At 45.5% G+C, this 20,944-nt stretch overlaps 1 protein-coding gene across 1 annotated transcript; it reads right to left on the bottom strand.

Annotated features, from left to right (window-relative positions):
• Window positions 1-607: 607 nt before the first annotated feature.
• Window positions 608-15,937, bottom strand: LOC311117493 (stress-associated endoplasmic reticulum protein 1). The gene is made up of 3 exons (XM_084192417.1): window positions 15,658-15,937; window positions 6,911-6,986; window positions 608-2,078 (listed from the first exon to the last, which is right to left on the bottom strand). Exons 1-3 carry the CDS (start codon window positions 15,739-15,741, stop codon window positions 2,038-2,040), a joined length of 201 nt encoding a protein of 66 aa, XP_084048543.1. The 5' UTR covers window positions 15,742-15,937; the 3' UTR covers window positions 608-2,037.
• Window positions 15,938-20,944: the final 5,007 nt, after the last annotated feature.

Genomic DNA, 20,944 nt, shown 5'->3' with positions numbered 1-20,944 from the left:
GGTAAAGAATTCCCTTAAAAAAAAAAAATAGTCAAACCAATCCCAAAACATGAAGTTGCTCACAGTAGTTTAATTTCTGATTAAATACTATATGATTTAAATCTTATTAGCTCGGACACTAAAAATAGACTAAAAATATGACTGTCCCTTTAAAACATTCTGAGACAGTGATATGACAACACCTCAGACGAGTGCAAACACTTAGAATCACACGGAGTATTGGAACATGTGCATCGGTAGCTTAGCATAGCTTCAACATGGTAGCTTAGCATAGCTTCAACATGGTAGCTTAGCATAGCTTCAACATGGTAGCTTAGCATAGCTTCAACATGGTAGCTTAGCATAGCTTCAACATGGTAGCTTAGCATAGCTTCAACATGGTAGCTTAGCATAGCTTCAACATGGTAGCTTAGCATAGCTTCAACATGGTAGCTTAGCATAGCTTCAACATGGTAGCTTAGCATAGCTTCAACATCGTAGCTTAGCATAGCTTCAACATCGTAGCTTAGCATAGCTTAAACATGCTGCAGGACCGGAAACAGCAGAGACGTTTAGCATCGCTCTTCAATGCTCTATTTCCACTTCACAAACAATAACACAGAAAATTATCTTGAGAAAAAAATCTGTTTTATTTGTATAAAACTCGTTTGCATAGTGTTTTACAGGAGGGAGGTGGAGTGACACACACACAGTGACACACACACACACACAGTGACACACACACACACCACAGTGACACACACAAACACAGTGACACACACAAACACAGTGACACACACAAACACACACAGAGAGAGAGAGAAGGAGGGAGAGAGAGGAAGAGATGATAGAGGAAGAGATGAGATGAGAGAGAGGAAGAGGGATAAGAGAGAGGAAGAGAGAGGGGAGAGATGAGAGAGAGGAAGAGAGAGGGGAGAGAGGAAGAGAGAGAGGAAGAGAGGAGGGGAGAGAGGAAGAGAGAGAGGAAGAGAGAGGGGAGAGATGAGAGAGAGAGGAAGAGGGATGAGATGAGAGAGAGGGGAGAGAGGAAGAGAGAGAGGAAGAGAGGGGAGAGGAGAGAGAGAGGAAGAGAGAGAGGAGAGAGGAAGAGAGAGAGGAAGAGAGAGGGGAGAGATGAGAGAGAGAGAGGAAGAGAGAGGGGAGAGATGAGAGAGAGAGGAAGAGAGAGAGGAAGAGAGAGGGGAGAGAGAGGGGAGAGATGAGAGAGAGAGGAAGAGAGAGGGGAGAGAGAAAGAGAGAGAGGAAGAGAGGGGAGAGAGGAAGAGAGAGAGGAAGAGAGAGGGGAGAGATGAGAGAGAGAGAGGAAGAGGGATGAGATGAGAGAGGGGAGAGAGGAAGAGAGAGAGGAAGAGAGAGGGGAGAGAGAAAGAGAGAGAGGAAGAGAGGGGAGAGAGGAAGAGAGAGAGGAAGAGAGGGGAGAGAGGAAGAGAGAGAGGAAGAGAGAGGGGAGAGATGAGAGAGAGAGAGGAAGAGGGATGTGTTCATCCAAGGGAGATATCAAAACAAGGACAGATCATCATCATCATCATCATCATCATCATCATCATCATCATGTCACAGCACCCTCTAGTCAGTCTGTACTGGACTAACAGGATAACCACTGCTCTAGGATCAGTCTCCTCTCCCCATATCCCAACATTAACCATCAGTGGGACCAATACCAAACTGACCTGAGATCAGTGTTCCTCACAGAGTACAGATCAGATGAGACAGGAGAACAAGCATTAAGACAAGAACGTTCCATAAAACAAACGGTTCTTTCAAGAACTACATAAAAGACATTTCATGTTTCAACATTACCAATACAGACCAATCAATGTTAAAAAAGAAAGTCCTGGAGAGAGAGACAGAGACAGAGAGATGGAGCGATCTAATTCACAGTATGTAGAATCAGCTGACGTTTAACTAGACACAGAGAGGAGGGGGTGAAGGGAAAACACTGGGCCGGGTGTTTGTGTGTTTGTGGCTCGAGCAGGGATGGGGTGAGGCTGTTGGTGTTTTCCCCAGAGGAGGAGGCTCTGATCTGGGTGTCGGCCATCACAACCCCTGCCTGATACTCTGAATGATCTGGAAGATAGCTGAGAGAGGGAGGAGGAGAGAGAGGGAGGAGGAGGAGAGAGGGAGGAGGAGAGAGAGGGAGGAGGAGGAGAGAGGGAGGAGGAGGAGAGAGAGGGAGGAGAGAGAGAGATTTAGTCAGAGTCTGTGACCGAGCTCCACCCAAACATTCCCAACCCAAAGTCCTGCGTCGGGTGACACAAGAATATTAGCTGGTCGGCTCTCGGTTCAGAACAATTATATTGCGGGTTTGAAACGTTTTAAAACCAAGATAATATATTTTTTAAATGATCCACCCACACAGACAGTGTGGTGAAGAAGGCACAACAGCGCCTCTTCAACCTCAGGAGGCTGAAGAAATTTGGTTTGGCACCTAAAACCCTCACAAACTTTTACAGATGCACAATTGAGAGCATCCTGTCGGGCTGTATCACCGCCTGGTATGGCAACTGCACCGCCCGCAACCGCAGGGCTCTCCAGAGGGTGGTGCGGTCTGCCCAAAACATAATCGGGGACAAACTACCAGCCCTCCAGGACACCTACAGCACCCGATGTCACAGGAAGGCCAAAAAGATCATCAAGGACATCAACCACCCGAGCCACGGCTATCATCCAGAAGGCGAGGTCAGTACAGGTGCATCAAAGCTGGGACCGAGAGACTGAAAAACAGCTTCTATCTCAAGGCCACCAGACTGTTAAATAGCCATCACTAGCCGGCCTCCACCCAGTACCCTGCCCTGAACTTAGTCACTGTCACTAGATACCACCCGGTTACTCAACCCTGCACCTTAGACTGCTGCCCTCAAAGTATTCATACCCCTTGACTTGTGTTACAGTCCGAATTTTAAAACGAATAAAATATAAAATCCTTACCCATCTACACACAATACCCCATAACAACAGTGATAACGTTATTTTTTGGTACATTTATTGAAAATTAAATACAGAAATATCTAATTTACACCTGAGGCAATACTTTGTAGAAGCACCTGGATTGTACAACATTTGCCCACGATTATTTTCAGAATTCTAGATTTTCAAGCAGATTTAGGTCAAAACTGTAACTCGGCCATTCAGGAACATTCACTGTCTTCTTGGTAAGCAACTTCAGTGTAGATTTGGCCTTGTGTTTTGGTTATTGTCCTGCTGAAAGGTGAATTCATCTCCCAGTATCTGGTAGAAAGCAGACTGAAACAGGTTTTCCTCTAGGATTCTGCCTGTGCTTAGCTCCATTCCGTTTATTTTTTATCCTGAAAAACTCCCTAGTCCTTAATGATTACAAACATACCCATAACATGATGCAGCCACCACTATACTTGAAAATATGGAGAGTGGTACTCAGTAATGTGTTGTATTTGCCCCAAACATAACACTTTGTATTCAGGACAAAAAGTTAATTGCTTTGCCACATTTTTTGCAGTATTACTTTAGTGCCTTGTTGCAAACAGGATGCATGTTTTGGAATATTTTTATTCTGTACAGGCTTCCTTCTTTTCTCTCTGTCATTTAGGTTAGTATTGTGGAGTAACTACAATGTTGTTGATCCATCCTCAGTTTTCTCCTATCACAGCCAATAAACTCAGTAACTCTTTTAAAGTCACCATTGGCCTCATGGTGAAATCCCTGAGTGGTTTCCTTCCTCTCCGGCAACTGAGTTAGGAAGGACGCCTTTATCTTTGTAGTGACTGGGTGTATTGATACACCATCCAAAGTGTAATTAATAACTTCACCATGCTCAAAGGGATATTCAATGTCTGCTTTTTTCATTTTTACCCATCTACCAATAGGTGCTCTTCTTTGCGAGGCATTGGAAAAACCTCCCTGGTCTTTGTGGTTGAATCTGTGTTTGAAATTCACTGCTCGACTGACGGACCTTACAGATAATGAATTGTATATGTGGGGTACACAGATGAGGTAGTCATTCAAAAAAATCATGTTAAACACTTATTGCACACAGAGTCCATTCAACATATTAACAAATGATTACTCAAAACGTATTTAGGCCATAACAAAGGGGTTAAATACTTAGACGCAAAACATCAGCTTTTCCTTTTGAATTCATTTGGAAACATTTCAAAAAAACAATTCCACTTTGGCCAGCAAATTTATTTTTTATTTTTTTCAATTCAGGCTGTAACATAACAAAATATGGAAAAGGTCAAGGGGTGTGAATACTTTCTGAAGGCACTGGTCACTTTAATAATGTTTACATACTGTTTACCCACTTTATATGTATCTACTGTATTCTAGTCAAGGTTCATCCTAGACAGCGCATTCAGAAAGTATTCGGACCCCTTGACTTTTTCCACATTTTGTTACGTTACAGCCTTATTCTAAAATGGATTAAATAAAAAATCCTTAATCTACCCACAATATCCCATAATGACAAAGCGAAAACAGGTTTAGAAATGTTTGCAAATGTATTAAAAATAAAAAACAGAAATACCTTATTTACAGTGGGGAAAAAAAGTATTTAGTCAGCCACCAATTGTGCAAGTTCTCCCACTTAAAAAGATGAGAGAGGCCTGTAATTTTCATCATAGGTACACGTCAACTATGACAGACAAATTGAGGAAAAAAATTCCAGAAAATCACATTGTAGGATTTTTAATGAATTTATTTGCAAGTTATGGTGGAAAATAAGTATTTGGTCACCTACAAACAAGCAAGATTTCTGGCTCTCACAGACCTGTAACTTCTTCTTTAAGAGGATCCCCTGTCCTCCACTCGTTACCTGTATTAATGGCACCTGTTTGAACTTGTTATCAGTATAAAAGACACCTGTCCACAACCTCAAACAGTCACACTCCAAACTCCACTATGGCCAAGACCAAAGAGCTGTCAAAGGACACCAGAAACAAAATTGTAGACCTGCACCAGGCTTGGAAGACTGAATCTGCAATAGGTAAGCAGCTTGGTTTGAAGAAATCAACTGTGGGAGCAATTATTAGGAAATGGAAGACATACAAGACCACTGATAATCTCCCTCGATCTGGGGCTCCATGCAAGATCTCACCCCGTGGGGTCAAAATGATCACAAGAACGGTGAGCAAAAATCCCAGAACCACACGGGGGGACCTAGTGAATGACCTGTAGAGAGCTGGGACCAAAGTAACAAAGCCTACCATCAGTAACACACTACGCCGCCAGGGACTCAAATCATGCAGTGCCAGATGTGTCCCCCTGCTTAAGCCAGTACATGTCCAGGCCCGTCTGAAGTTTGCTAGAGTGCATTTGGATGGTCCAGAAGAGGATTGGGAGAATGTCATATGGTCCGATGACTTTTTGGTAAAAACTCAACTCGTCGTGTTTGGAGGACAAAGAATGCTGAGTTGCATTTAAAGAACACCATGCCTACTGTGAAGCATGGGAGTGGAAACATCATGCTTTGGGGCTGTTTTTCTGCAAAGGGACCAGGACGACTGATCCGTGTAAAGGAAAGAATGAATGGGGCCATGTATCGTGAGATTTTGAGTGAAAACCTCCTTCCATCAGCAAGGGCATTGAAGATGAAACGTGGCTGGGTCTTTCAGCATGACAATGATCCCAAACACACCGCCCGGGCAACGAAGGAGTGACTTGGTAAGAAGCATTTCAAGGTCCTGGAGTGGCCTAGCCAGTCTCCAGATCTCAACCCCATAGAAAATCTTTGGAGGGAGTTGAAAGTCCGTGTTGCCCAGCGACAGCCCCAAAACATCACTGCTCTAGAGGAGATCTGCATGGAGGAATGGGCCAAAATACCAGCAACAGTGTGTGAAAACCTTGTGAAGACTTACAGAAAACGTTTGACCTGTGTCATTGTCAACAAAGGGTATATAACAAAGTATTGAGAAACTTTTGTTATTGACCAAATACTTATTTTCCACCATAATTTGCAAATAAATTCATAAAAAATCCTACAATATGATTTTCTGGAATTTCTTTTCTCATTTTGTCTGTCATAGTTGACGTGTACCTATGATGAAAATTACAGGCCTCTCTCATCTTTTTAAGTGGGAGAACTTGCACAATTGGTGGCTGACTAAATACTTTTTTTCCCCACTGTACATAAGCTCAGATGCATCCTGTTTCCATTGATCATCCTTGAGATGTTTCTACAACTTGATTAGAGTCCACTTGTGGTAAATTCAATTGATTGGACATGATTTGGAAAGGTACACACCTGTCTATATAAGGTCCCACAGTTGACAGTGCATGTCAGAGCATAAACCAAGCCATGAGGTCGAAGGAATTGTCCACCTTCCAGAAGGGCAACCATCTCTGCAGCACTCCACCAATCAGGCCTTTATGGTAGAGTGGCCAGACGGAAGCCACTCCTCAGTAAAAGGCACATGACAGCCAGCTTGGAGTTTGCCAAAAGGCACCTAAAGACTCTCAGACCATGAGAAACAAGATTCTCTGGTCTGAATGTCAAGCGTCATGTCTGGAGGAAACCATCCGTATGGTGAAGCGTGGTGGTGACAGCACCTGAAACTGTGCAGCGACGCTCCCCATCCAACCTGACAGAGCTTCTTCTGCAGAGAAGAATGGAAGAAACTCCCCAAATACAGTACTGAGTAAAGGGTCTGAATACTTATGTAAATGTAATATTTCAGTTTTTTTTTTTTATATACATTTGCAAAAATGTCTAAACAACTTTTTGTTTTGTCATTATGGGATATTGTGTGTAGATTGATGAAAAAAAAAACAATTTAATCCATTTTAGAATAAGGCTGTAACGTAACAAAATGGGGGAAAAGTATACTTTCCGAATGCAATGTAGATAGAGAGAAATAACTTGAGCATCGCTGAGAATTCGAGAAGCTAATGGTCCAATATTCTAGAACACGTTTTGGACTCTGAGACAGTCTCTTACCTGATCCACACACCACAAAGACAAAGAGAGCCAGGAGCCAGGGACCTACAGGAGACTTCTCCTCATTCACCACCCGCTGAAACACACAGGGTTAATACAGGGTTAATACCAGAGAGAGGGCACAGGGTTAATACCAGAGAGAGGAGACGGGGTTAAACGCCAGAGAGAGGAGATGGGGTTAAACGCCAGAGAGAGGGCACGGGGTTAAACGCCAGAGAGAGGAGACAGGGTTAAACGCCAGAGAGAGGGCACAGGGTTAAACGCCAGAGAGAGGAGACGGGGTTAAACGCCAGAGAGAGGAGACGGGGTTAAACGCCAGAGAGAGGGCACAGGGTTAAACGCCAGAGAGAGGAGACGGGGTTAAACGCCAGAGAGAGGAGACGGGGTTAAACGCCAGAGAGAGGGCACAGGGTTAAACGCCAGAGAGAGGGCACAGGGTTAAACGCCAGAGAGAGGAGACGGGGTTAAACGCCAGAGAGAGGAGACGGGGTTAAACGCCAGAGAGAGGGCACGGGGTTAAACGCCAGAGAGAGGAGACGGGGTTAAACGCCAGAGAGAGGAGACGGGGTTAAACGCCAGAGAGAGGAGACGGGGTTAAACGCCAGAGAGAGGAGACGGGGTTAAACGCCAGAGAGAGGAGACGGGAGCTGTGTTCGAATACTCTTACTAACCCTACTATTTGTGACGTAAATTGAGTATGTAGCATGCTTATTGGTCATAGTATGGATATAGTTAGTATGCCAAAAGTTCCAGGATGTTTTTCCTCTCTTGTTTCTGAGTAACTTAAGTCACGAGGCCAAAGACAAACGGCCGTCTGAGAGTGACCAGTTTCTGGTTCATCCTGTTCTTTTGGTATCTTTCAAGGGCACAGCTGTGTGGAGATATGAAGAGAACAGAGGCTGGCTGGAGCAGCAGCGACAATTCTATCAGCAGAAAACAAAACTGGCGTTATCACTGGTTTGTATGATATGTTCCCACCAGGCTCTCACACACCTGCTAAACTGCCACGTAGACAAAGGTTATAAAAGCTGAGACACAACTCTTCTCTGTTGGGCCGTTAACTCTGCACTGTTGAGTGGATTGTTAACCAGCTCCAGACTTGCAAATCTTATAATAAATAGTTGTTGTTTGAAGAATCAACAGTCTCTCTTCCTTTCTGGTTAGAATTTCCACAACAATTCTTAGCGACGAGGATGGCATGGTTAACTCCGCTTGCTGATCGTTCCCGGGGACAACAATGTTAACTGCACAGGGAGCCCACACTCCGCTCCAAGGAGCAGAAGGGACCCGCCTCGGACCCGCCAGGGAGCGTCAGTGGACGGATACACCATCCCGAACAGACAAAAGAAATTAAAAGGGTGAGACTGATTTTCTTAAAACACAACTCTCAATTGAGGGTAGGTTCTGGGAACCTTCAGAAATCCTGTTCTGGGAACAGGTTGTGCACAATCAGTTCTGGGAACTGAGGCTCTGTTTGGAACAGAGTAATCTCCGATTGGGGGAAAAGTTCTGGGAACTTTTAGAAAATCCTGTTCTGGGAGATACCAGGACAGGGTCCTGATGAATGTGTTCCAGGACAAGGCCCTGAGGTAGAAGTAAAAAATATTATTGCGGGTTGAAACAAATATTATAGAAAATAAAAATGTAAAATGCATTAAATCAGTGGACTGGTAAAACAGTTGGTTATGATTGGGAAACCAGCTACACATTTAAAACTTACACAGACATTTGCATAGGAGGAACTACCATGTGGGTACAACATGTTAAATTACAGAGTAATTAATTCTGCAACATGTTACAGGGTATCACTCTGGCACAAGGTAGCAGACTTTCCCTTAAAAAGGCACATTGAGTCAAGCTTTATTAGCAGAATGTAGAAAGAAATTGCAGGACTTTGAAGAAACCAAGAAAGGCAAGTAGAATAGACTGGGATGATTTCAGGAAGTAGGAAAGAGAAGCAGGAAGTAGGAAAGTGAAGCAGAGAGTAGGAAAGAAGCAGAGAGAAGATGAAAGGAATAATGGGTAGGTAATGGGTAGGTAATGGGTAGGTAATGGGTAGGTAATGGGTGATACGAAAAGAAGGAGAAACAGGGATGATGTCTTTAATGATGTAATAATAATAATAATAATAATAATAATAATAATAATAAGTCTTTCCACCTCCCTATTATACGCCTGTATCCACTGCACCAGCACCCGCCCTGGGTTGTCCAACAGCAGCCCGCTCAGCCGTCTCCCCCGCTCTAGTACTTTGTTGAAGAACCTTTGACAGCGATTACAGCCTCGAGTCTCCTTGGGTATGAAGCTACAAGCTTGGCACACCTGTATTTGGGGAGTTTCTCCCATTCTTCTCTGCAGATCCTCTCAAGCTCTGTCAGGTTGGATGGGGAGCATCGCTGCACAGCTATTTTCAGGTCTCTCCAGTGATGTTCGATCGGGTTCAAGTCCGGGCTCTGGCCACTCAAAGACATTCAGAGACTTGTCCTGATGCCACTCCTGCATTGTCTTGGCTGTGTGCTTAAGGTTTTCATCAAGGATCTCTCTGTACTTTGCTCCAATCATCTTTCCCTCGATCCTGACTAGTCTTCCAGTCCCTGCCGGTGAAAAAAACATCCCTGATGCTGCCACCACCACACTTCACCATAGGGATGGGGCCAGGTTTCCTCCAGACATGACGCTTGGCATTCAGGCCAGAGAATCTTGTTTCTCATGGTCTGAGAGTCCTTTAGGTGCTTTTTGGCAAACTCCAAGCGGGCTGTCATGTGCCTTTTACTGAGGAGTGGCTTCTGTCTGACCACTCTACCATAAAGGCCTGATTGGTGGAGTGCTGCAGAGATGGTTGTCATTCTGGAAGGTTCTCCCATCTCCACAGAGGACCTCTGGAGCTCTGTCAGAGTGACCATCGGGTTCTTGGTCACCTCCCTAACCAAGGCCTTTCTACCCCGATTGCTAAGTTTGGCTGGGTGGCCAGCTCTAGGAAGAGTCTTGGTGGTTCCAAACTTCTTCCATTTAAGAATGATGGAGGCCACTGTGTTCTTGGGGACCTTCAATGCTGCAGACATTTTTTGGTACCCTTCCCCAGATCTGTGCCTCGACACAATACCATCTCGGAGCTCTATGGACAATTCCTTCAACCTCATGACTTGGTTTTTGCTCTGACATGCACTGTCAACTGTGGGACCTTATATAGACAGGTGTGTGCCTTTCCAAATCATGTCCAATCAATTGAATTTACCACAGGTGGACTCCAATCAAGCTTTTCAAATCAAATCAAATTGTATTTGTCACATACACATGTTTAGCAGATGAGTGGTGCAGTGGTCTAAGGCTGTGCCACTAGAGATCCTGGTTCGAATCCAGGCTCTGTCGCAGCCGGCCGCGACCGGGAGACTCATGGGCGGCGCACAATTGGCCCAGCGTCGTCCAGGGTAGGGGAGGGAATGGCCGGCAGGGATGTAGCTCAGTTGGTAGAGCATGGTGTTTGCAACGCCAGGGTTGTGGGTTCGATTCCCACGGGGGGCCAGTATAAAAAAATAAATAACAAATGAATAACAAATAAAAAAATATATACAAAAAATAAAAAAATGTCAAATATAAATTAATTAATTTAAAAAACTAAGATAAAAGAAACAAACAAAAAAGATAAACAATGTATTCACTAACTGTAAGTCGCTCTGGATAAGAGCGTCTGCTAAATGACTAAAATGTAAATGTAAATGTTATTGTGGGTGTAGCTAAATGCTTGTGTTCCTAGCTCCAACTGTGCAGTATATCTAACAATTCACAACAATACACACAACCTAAAAGTTAAATAATGGAATTAAGGAATATATAAATATTATAAATATTAGGATGAGCAATGTCAGAGTGGCATAGACTAAAATACAGTAGAATAGAATACAGTATATACATATGAGATGAGGAAAGCAAAAATGTGTAAACATTATTAGAGTGACTAGTGTTCCATTATTAAAGTGGCCAGTGATTCCAAGTCTATGTATATGAGCAGCAGCCTTTAAGGTGCAGGGTTACGTAACCGGGTGGAAGCCGGCTAGTGATGGCTATTTAACAGTCTGATGGCCTTGAGGTAGAAGCTGTTTTTCAGTCTCTCGGTCCCAGCTTTGATGCACCTGTACTGACCTCGCCTTCTGGATGATAGCGGGGTGAACAGGCCGTGGCTCGGGTGGTTGATGTCCTTGATGATCTTTTTGGCCTTCCTGTGACATCGGGTGCTGTAGGTGTCCTGGAGGGCAGGTAGTTTGGCCCCGGTGATGTGTCGGGCAGACCGCACCACCCTCTGGAGAGCCCTGCGGTTGCTGGCGGTGCAGTTGCCGTACCAGGCGGTGATACAGCCCGACAAGATGCTCTTATAATAATAATAATAAAATAATATGCCATTTAGCAGACGCTTTTATCCAAAGCGACTTACAGTCATGCGTGCATACATTTTTGTGTATGGGTGGTCCCGGGGATCGAACCCACTACCTTGGCGTTACAAGCGCCGTGCTCTACCAGCTGAGCTACAGAGGACCACATTTAATTGTGAATCTGTAAACGTTTGTGAGGGTTTTAGGTGCCAAACCAAATTTCTTCAGCCACCTGAGGTTGAAGTGGTGCTGTTGCGCCTTCTTCACCACACTGTCTGTGTGGGTGGACCATTTCAGTTTGTCAGTGATGTGTACGCCGAGGAACTTGAAGCTTTCCACATGCTCAACAGCGGTCCTGTTGATGTGGATAGGGGCGTGCTCCCTCTGCTGTTTCCTGAAGTCCACGATCAGCTCCTTTGTTTTGTCGATATTGAGGGAGATGTTATTTTCCTGGCCCCACCCTGCCAGGGCCTTCACCTCCTCTTTGTAGGCTGTCTCGTCATTGTTGGTCATCAGGCCTACTACTGTTGTGTCGTCTGCAAACTTGATGATTGAGTTGGAGGCGTGCGTGGCCACGCAGTCATGGGTGAACAGGGAGTACAGGAGGGGGCTGAGCACGCACCCTTGTGGGGCCCCTGTGTTGAGGATCAGCGAAGTGGAGGTGTTGTTTCCTACCTTCACCACCTGGAGGCAGCCCGTCAGGAAGTCCAGGACCCAGTTGCACAGGGCGGGGTTCAGACCCAGGGCCCCGAGCTTAATGATGAGCTTGGAGGGTACTATGGTGTTGAATGCTGAGCTATAGTCAATGAACAGCATTCTTACATAGGTATTCCTCTTGTCCAGATGGGATAGGGCAATGTGCAGTGCGATGGCATCATCTGTGGATCTATTGGGGTGGTAAGCAAATTGAAGTTGGTTTAGGGTGTCAGGTAAGGTGGAGGTGATAACTAGCCTCAAAGCACTTCATGATGACAGAGGTGAGTGCTACGCGGCGATAGTCATTTAGTTCAGCTACCTTTGCTTTCTTGGGTACAGGAACAATGGTGGCCATCTTGAAGCAAGTGGGGACAGCAGACTGGGATAGGGAGAGATTGAATATATGTCCGTAAACACTCCAGCCAGCTGGTCTGCGCATGCTCTGAGGACGCAGCTAGGGATGCCGTCTGGGCCGGCAGCCTTGCGGGGGTTAACATGCTTAAATGTCTTAATCACGTTGGCCACGGAGAAGGAGAGGCCACAGTCCTTGTTAGTGGGCCTCGTCAGTGGCACTGTGTTATCCTCAAAGCGGGCGAAGAAGGTGTTTAGCTTGTCTGGAAGCGAGACGTCGGTGTCGGCGACATGGCTGGTTTTCCCTTTATAATCCGTGATTGTCTGTGGACCCTGCCACATACGTTACGTGTCTGAGCCGTTGAATTGCGACTCCACTTTGTCTCTGTACTGATGTTTTGCCTGTTTGATTGCCATACGGCGGGAATAACTACACTGTTTGTATTCTGCCATATTCCCAGTCACCTTGCCATTGTTAAATGTGGTGGTTCACGCTTTCAGCTTTGCGCGAATGCTGCCATCTATCCACGGTTTCTGGTTAGGGTAGGTTTTAATAGTCACAGTGGGTACATCATTTCCTATAACCTTCCTAATAAACTCAGACACCGTATCCGCGTATTCTTCAATATTATTCTCGGAGGCTACCCGGAACATATCCCAGTCCGCGTGATCAAAACAATCTTGAAGCGTGGATTCCGATTGGTCAGACCAGCGTTGAATAGTCCTTAGTTGTAGAAACATCAAGGATGATCAATGGAAACAGGATGCACCTGAACTCAATTTCAAGCCTCATTGCAAATGGTCTGATTACTTATGTAAATAAGGTATTTCTGTTTTAATAAATGTGCAAAAATTTCTAAAAACCTGTTTTCGCTTTGTCATTTTGGGGTATTGTGTGTAGATTGATGAGCAAAAACTGTATTTAATCAATTTTAGAATAAGGCTGTAACGTAATAAAATGTGGAAAAGGTCAAGGGGTCTGAATACTTCCCGAATGCCCTGTATAATGCAAGTCTCAGGAAAGACTGTCTGGGTTGGCAATACTCAGTGTAGAAAACCCGAATGCCCTGTATAATGCCAGTCTCAGGAAAGACTGTCTGGGTTGGCAATACTCAGTGTAGAAAACAGCCGGACCCACAACCTGGACCTGCAGGCTGTGGTGAAATCATTTGCACACAAAAAAGGAGGACTTCAGGAGACCAGGGGAGTATCAAGTTAGATTTAATTAGATTTAATTTTCTGTGAATATTGTAGATCATTTATGTAGACTATTAGCCAGGAAAAACCCTCTGAGTAGTGGCTGGATTTATCCTCAAGCCGACTACTTTTTTCCTCATTGTTAGGCTATTTGATGTGGAATTTGTATAAAAAGTTTATAAATAGCAGCTAAATTGAGGTTAAACACATTATATAGCTAGATAGTACACTGCATAATGAAACAATCCCTAGTAAGCTAGTGTTGAGGGTGGACTGACTGTATTATTTGGCGTTAATAGACTGGTTTTATGCACAACAACTTTCTATCCAAGATGGGAGAGTGTGAGAACAGCTGCAGGTTCGGGAACAATCTGTAATATTTGAATTTCCAACTTTTATTACTGAACAAGTAATTACATTATCGCCAGCAGCCAGCTGTCTAAAGATGGCTGCATTGGGACACCTTGTACGGCTTCGTGAACAGTTAGGCGTAACATTAGAAAATGACGACCAAATAGGCCTACCAATAAACATTCATCCATTAGCTAAAGCAAAGCTATATATTCACTGGCACAAAGAAAGACTATAATCGATTGGATAGGCATGCAGCCGCATAGACATGTCTCGATTTCTGCACCCCGGACAGTGATCGGTATAGTCTATCATTTGTGAGTGGCTGTCTGGCTTGGGGGGTAATTTCATTACATTTGACATTTTAGTCATTTAGCAGACGCTAAATCTTATCCACTCTTATCCAGAGCGACTTACAGTTAGTGAGTGCATACATTTTCATACTGGCCCCCCGTGGGAAACGAACCCACAACCCTGGCGTTGCAAGCACCATGTTCTACCAACTGAGCTACAGGGGAATTTCACTGGCAAATGAGCTGCTTGCTGCTCCAAATAAGGCAGTATATCTACCGAACTGGTGTTAGCTAGCTGGGTACTGTAGCACAACAATGTTTATATGAATAAGGTGATAGATATCTTGTCCCCAAGGCTGCAGTCCAAACACCTTATATTTTTATCTTTACCCCCTCAGCCCTTGCTTGGGGAATCCCCGTAGAAACCGGATGCAGTTTGGTTGCCATCTTAAGCGGCGGTCCAAATCATTAACATTACCCCCTCCGCCCTCCATTTAGTTCGAGGGAACAACGTTGGTCACTTGTGGGGTTGATATGACCCACAATTCAATGCAAACTGTAGTCACATGTCAAACGCTGGTGGTTGTGAAGTGTCACATTTAATCAACAAGGCTGCATTTTCAGCATGTCAGTAAAAAGTTTGACGCTAGCTTGCAAAAAGATATAATTTATATAGACATTGTTTTTGGCGTTGGCAAATTGGCTTAGTCTCGTAGTGAGGAGCCTATAAAACGTAGCTAGATCCATAAACATATTTTGGCGAATTCTGAAATGTATTGGAAAAAATGACCACACTATAAAAACTAGCTAGACAGCTATGGGTAACTGTAGCTAGCTACCTGACAGGAGTGCTAGCTAGCTATGTTAGCTTACTAGGTACATCAATAGCTTCAGGTTGGTTGTTTTTAAGATCAATTTAAAGAATTCCACCAAGGACGTTGCCTCTCCGATCATCCCTCTCCCTCGCTTGGACAAGGACATTTAAGGTACACTCGGATGTGACGATGGAAAACGTCATTCAAGGGTTGGAGGGTTTAGGGCCGTCTACTTTGAGTTTGATACGTTGCCTTCAGTCGAATGGTCACTACTAGCTAGCTACTACACTTAGCCAGCCAACATTATAATCCCTAGCAAGCTAGCGTGCCGGCATCCAAAACGTGTCTTAGCTAAAATTGTTTTATTCTTGATTATGAATTACAAAATGTAATTAACTACAGCATCGTGCACTGTGAATGGTGAACTATCAGTTTGATACCCAGTCAGACAGTTTGTAGTTAGCTTCTGCTTGTTACAGTCAAGCTACCAGTTTGAATGGCCAGCTGATTTTATAGCCAACTAGTTAGCCGGTAACGTTAGCTATCATAGCCTAGGCAGTCGATAGTACATGGGCGCTAGATCTGCACTATCAGCTGCCTAGGTAGGCTAGTAGCTATCGGTGTGTGTGGAGCTGATAACCAGCTAATGTTAGTTAGCTAGCTAGTTAGATTCTAACCGTGGTCTTCTGGACGTGTCCTCGCTGCGTTATGGTCTTGCTATGTTTCTCGTTAGCCACTTTCATCCGTTGGACCGCCGACATGTCGACAACCGGTGTGTCAAAATCACTCACAGCCACGAAATGACGATACACTTAACTCAACCACCGGGCGTATCAGTCACAGATCAGGACTCTGAGAAAGGAGACGGTTTGTTGATTAGCCGATAAATGCTGTAGCGTCCAGCTCGCGAAGGCTAACGGTTGTTAGCTTGCTGCTAGCCTGCTAGCTACCGGAAGTAGATGCTTCTACCCGCGTCATGTGACGAGGGTCTAGTGTGAGGCACGTTTGCTAAGGGCAGATATAGTGTAATGTTTACTGTTAATATTGGTTTATTATCTACTTCACTTGCTTCGGCAATGTTAACATACGTTTCCCATGCCAATAAAGCCATTAAATTGAAATGTTCACCCTGATACATGTTTGCTAAAGGCAGATATAGGGTCGGTTTATTCCATCTACCCCAAACTAGACCCAAACGATGTGGAGGGCTGAAGGTACAACGCAAAACCGACCGTGGATCAGTTTCACAAATGTAAATGAAGTACTGGCTACTTGCCTGCATTTCAAGCAGTGTTTATTCAGTGTTATTTTACATGGGCTTATTTTAGCTGTGCATGTGCCTTCACGTACTTTCGCTCTCCCGGTTTCGCTGTAACTGCAAAACATCTTCCTAAACTCGTCCGTTTCACGGTGGTCCACATGGATGTTACCGAGGACCGCTCAACTCCGTTCTCTTATATCGAGGCGGAGTTGAGTTTTGATAACTGGTAGATGGATTTGTTAGTAACAACATTGAGACACCATCAGTCGATTCTTGTAAAAATGTCAATTTTGAAAACTCTTACATGTACCTATGTTTGTCCAGTACAAATGCGGTCTTTCCGCGGGGTGATGAAATTCATACTTTTAATAAAAACCCAACAACGTAGAGTTTAAAGTTAAAATAGACCCATGGGCGGCGCACAATTGGTCCAGCGTCGTCCAAGGTAGGGGAGGGTTTGGCCGGCAGGGATGTGGGTTCGTTTCCCACGGGGGGCCAGTATGAAAGAAGAAAAAAACAAGAAAAAAAACATGTATGCATTCACTAACTGTAAGTCGCTAAAATGTAAATGTATATAAAATAGGAACTTCTTATTCGGTGGGGTTTATCAGCGGTTGGCATCCAACGTTATGGTGCATTACCGCCACCTACTGTACTTGAGTGTGGGCCAGCGACAGGGAGAAACTAAATCCTACCTGCCAGCCCCGTTGCTCTTAAAACATTTACATTTACGTCATTTAGCAGACGCTCTTATCCAGAGCGACTTAAAGATAACAACATATTTGAGACTATATCTAATGACGTTCTACTCAATATACTCTTTAAACTTATTTCCTTAATCCCTTTCTCCCTCATACTAGATCTCAGCCTCTCTCTTTACATTTACATTTTAGTCATTTAGCAGACGCTCTTATCCAGAGCGACTTACAGTTAGTGAGTGCATACATTTTCATGACTCTTTCCCTCTGATACTGCCCACACTGTAGCAATACATGCTCCACTGTCTCTGTTTCCTGACAATAATCACACTTTCCTGTTGGATGCTTTCCTATCACATTAAGGTCTTATTCAACCGGCTGTGTCCCACCCTTAATCTTGTAAAAATAGCCTCCTCTCTTCTGTCCCTTCCTGCCGTCCTCCCCTCCCCGACTTTCCTCTGTACTTGAAATAAATGCCTTCCCTTATTATCTCTATTCCACTGCTCCTGCCATCTCTAGACCATCACTGTCCATATCAGGATTTTTGCCTCTGCCTTGCTCATTGAAACTACAACATCAACATCCCCACTACTAAGTGCTTGTTTAGCCAGTTCATCTACTGCCTCGTTCCCCTCCCCCCCACATGGGCTGGGACCCAAGTAAATCTTATCTGAATACCCATCTGTTTAATCCTGCCATGGGTTTGTAGCACCTCATAAAGCAGGTCTTGTCTGCTACGTGAGCTAAAGGACTGGAGACTCATTAACTCTGCACATGAATCAGAACAAATAACTATTCTGTCTGGCTTAACTTCCTCCACCCACTGCAAGGCCAACAGGATGGCCATCAGCTCCACCCACTGCAAGGCCAACAGTATGGCCATCAGCTCCACCCACTGCAAGGCCAACAGTATGGCCATCAGCTCCACCCACTGCAAGGCCAACAGTATGGCCATCAGCTCCGCCCACTGCAAGGCCAACAGTATGGCCACCAGCTCCACCCACTGCAAGGCCAACAGTATGGCCACCAGCTCCACCCACTGCAAGGCCAACAGTATGGCCATCAGCTCCACCCACTGCAAGGCCAACAGTATGGCCATCAGCTCCACCCACTGCAAGGCCAACAGTATGGCCATCAGCTCCACCCACTGCAAGGCCAACAGTATGGCCATCAGCTCCACCCACTGCAAGGCCAACAGTATGGCCATCAGCTCCACCCACTGCAAGGCCAACAGTATGGCCATCAGCTCCACCCACTGCAAGGCCAACAGTATGGCCATCAGCTCCACCCACTGCAAGGCCAACAGGATGGCCATCAGCTCCACCCACTGCAAGGCCAACAGGATGGCCATCAGCTCCACCCACTGCAAGGCCAACAGGATGGCCATCAGCTCCACCCACTGCAAGGCCAACAGTATGGCCATCAGCTCCACCCACTGCAAGGCCAACAGTATGGCCATCAGCTCCGCCCACTGCAAGGCCAACAGTATGGCCATCAGCTCCACCCACTGCAAGGCCAACAGGATGGCCATCAGCTCCGCCCACTGCAAGGCCAACAGGATGGCCATCAGCTCCACCCACTGCAAGGCCAACAGGATGGCCATCAGCTCCACCCACTGCAAGGCCAACAGGATGGCCATCAGCTCCACCCACTGCAAGGCCAACAGTATGGCCATCAGCTCTGCCATATATACAGCCAGATGATCTGTAATACGTTTCCTGACGTCCACCACTCACTGCAAGGCCAACAGGATGGCCATCAGCTCCGCCATATATACAGCCAGATGATCTGTAATACGTTTCCTGACTTCCACCACCCACTGCAAGACCAACAGGATGGCCATCAGCTCCGCCATATATACAGCCAGATGATCTGTAATATGTTTCCTGACTTCCACCACCCACTGCAAGGCCAACAGTATGGCCATCAGCTCCGCCATATATACAGCCAGATGATCTGTAATACGTTTCCTGACTTCCACCACCCACTGCAAGACCAACAGGATGGCCATCAGCTCCGCCATATATACAGCCAGATGATCTGTAATACATTTTTTACATTACATTTTAGTCATTTAGCAGACGCTCTTATCCAGAGCGACTTACAGTTAGTGAATACATTTTTTATTTAATTTTTTTTTTTTTTATACTGGCCCCCCGTGGGAATCGAACCCACAACCCTGGCGTTGCAAACGCCATGCTCTATCAACTGAGCTACATCCCTGCCGGCCATTCCCTCCCCTACCCTGGACGACACTGGGCCAATTGTGCGCCGCCCATGAGTCTCCCGGTCGCGGCCGGCTGCGACAGAGCCTGGATTCGAACCAGGATCTCTAGTAGCACAGTTAGCACTGCGATGCAGTGCCTTAGACCACTGCGCCACTCAGGATTAGTCCAACGGTAGCTATTCCTGTGAATCCACCATGGCTACTCCCGCCTCCAGTAGTTGATCTAGAAGTGTTGGAGAGACTACAGAAAGATAGGGAGAGTGTTGATCCAACTGATTTGTTTAAGAGACGTCTGCATACTGTGTATCAGGATTTTGTGGCCATTTACACAGACGGTTCAAAAGAGTACGTTTCCTGACTTCCACCACCCACTGCAAGACCAACAGGATGGCCATCAGCTCCGCCATATATACAGCCAGATGATCTGTAATACGTTTCCTGACTTCCACTGCAAGGCCAACAGTATGGCCATCAGCTCTGCCGTATATACAGCCAGATGATCTGTAATACGTTTCCTGACTTCCACCCCACATTCCTGCACTACAAACGCTGACCCAGTACGTCCTGTCCTTGGATCTTTTGAACCGTCTGTGTAAATGGCCACAAAATCCTGATACACAGTATGCAGACGTCTCTTAAACAAATCAGTTGGATCAACACTCTCCCTATCTTTCTGTAGTCTCTCCAACACTTCTAGATCAACTACTGGAGGCGGGAGTAGCCATGGTGGATTCACAGGAATAGCTACCGTTGGACTAAACTCCCTTCCATCCAGTCCCATCTCCTTCGCCTGGGCATTACCCACCTTCCCAAAACTCATGTTCTGTCTTCGCTCATGTTCCTAGCATGCCTGTAAAATCCCTTTTCGCAGGATGAGACACCCCATGTCCTTGTAGGTTGACTCAATAATTCATTGCCAGCTGCTGTCTCCTAATCTACAATGGCATATCCCCCTTCTCCACCTGTAATGCAGCCACTGGGGAGGTCTGAAACGCCCCACTACATATTCTGAGTCCTTGCCCCTGTAGCCTTTCCAGTGAGGTCCGGGCTGCCGAACCATATGCTATACTGCCATAGTCTATTACAGATCGGATCAATGCAACATACATGGTCCTCAATGAGGAACGCCCAGCCCCCCAATCCTTCCCTGTCAGACAGCGCATCACATTTAGCACCTTCTTATGCTTTCCCACCACTCTCTCAATGTGTTCTGCCCAGGTCAGTCTAGTATCAAAGTATACCCCAAGGAACCTGAAGGCCCCCACCCTCTCCAAGTTTCTCCCATGCAACTTCAAGCATACCTCATCTCCCACCTTCCTCCTGGTTAAGAACACTGAGTTTTCTCTACAGAGAACCTGAATATCCACATTAATGCCCAGCGCTCTACCTCATCAATTGCTTCCTGTACCTCTCTGACTATTTATGGCACATTTCTTCCCCTCTTCCATAAGGTCCCATCATCTGCAAATAACCACCTCCCGATATCCGGCCGAACCTGAGAGTAAACTCTCCAAAACTTGAGCGTGCGTCTCTAGCCAACTCTCCTGCTATCTCTCTCAGAATGACCTTCTTGATCCAAACCAGTCAGGTTTCAAGACTGGTCATTCAACTGAGACTGCTCTTCTCTGTGTCACGGAGGCTCTCCGCACTGCTAAAGCTAACTCTCTCTCCTCTGCTCTTATCCTTCTAGACCTGTCTGCTGCCTTTGATACTGTGAACCATCAGATCCTCCTCTCCACCCTCTCCGAGCTGGGCATCTCCGGCGCGGCTCACTCTTG

This window comes from Coregonus lavaretus (assembly GCF_964263955.1).
Source record: "Coregonus lavaretus genome assembly, contig: HAP1_SCAFFOLD_2030, whole genome shotgun sequence".
Classification (NCBI taxonomy): domain Eukaryota; kingdom Metazoa; phylum Chordata; class Actinopteri; order Salmoniformes; family Salmonidae; genus Coregonus; species Coregonus lavaretus.
Note: the sequence above shows the minus strand (reverse complement) of the source record. Positions and strands in the feature narration are given on the sequence as shown.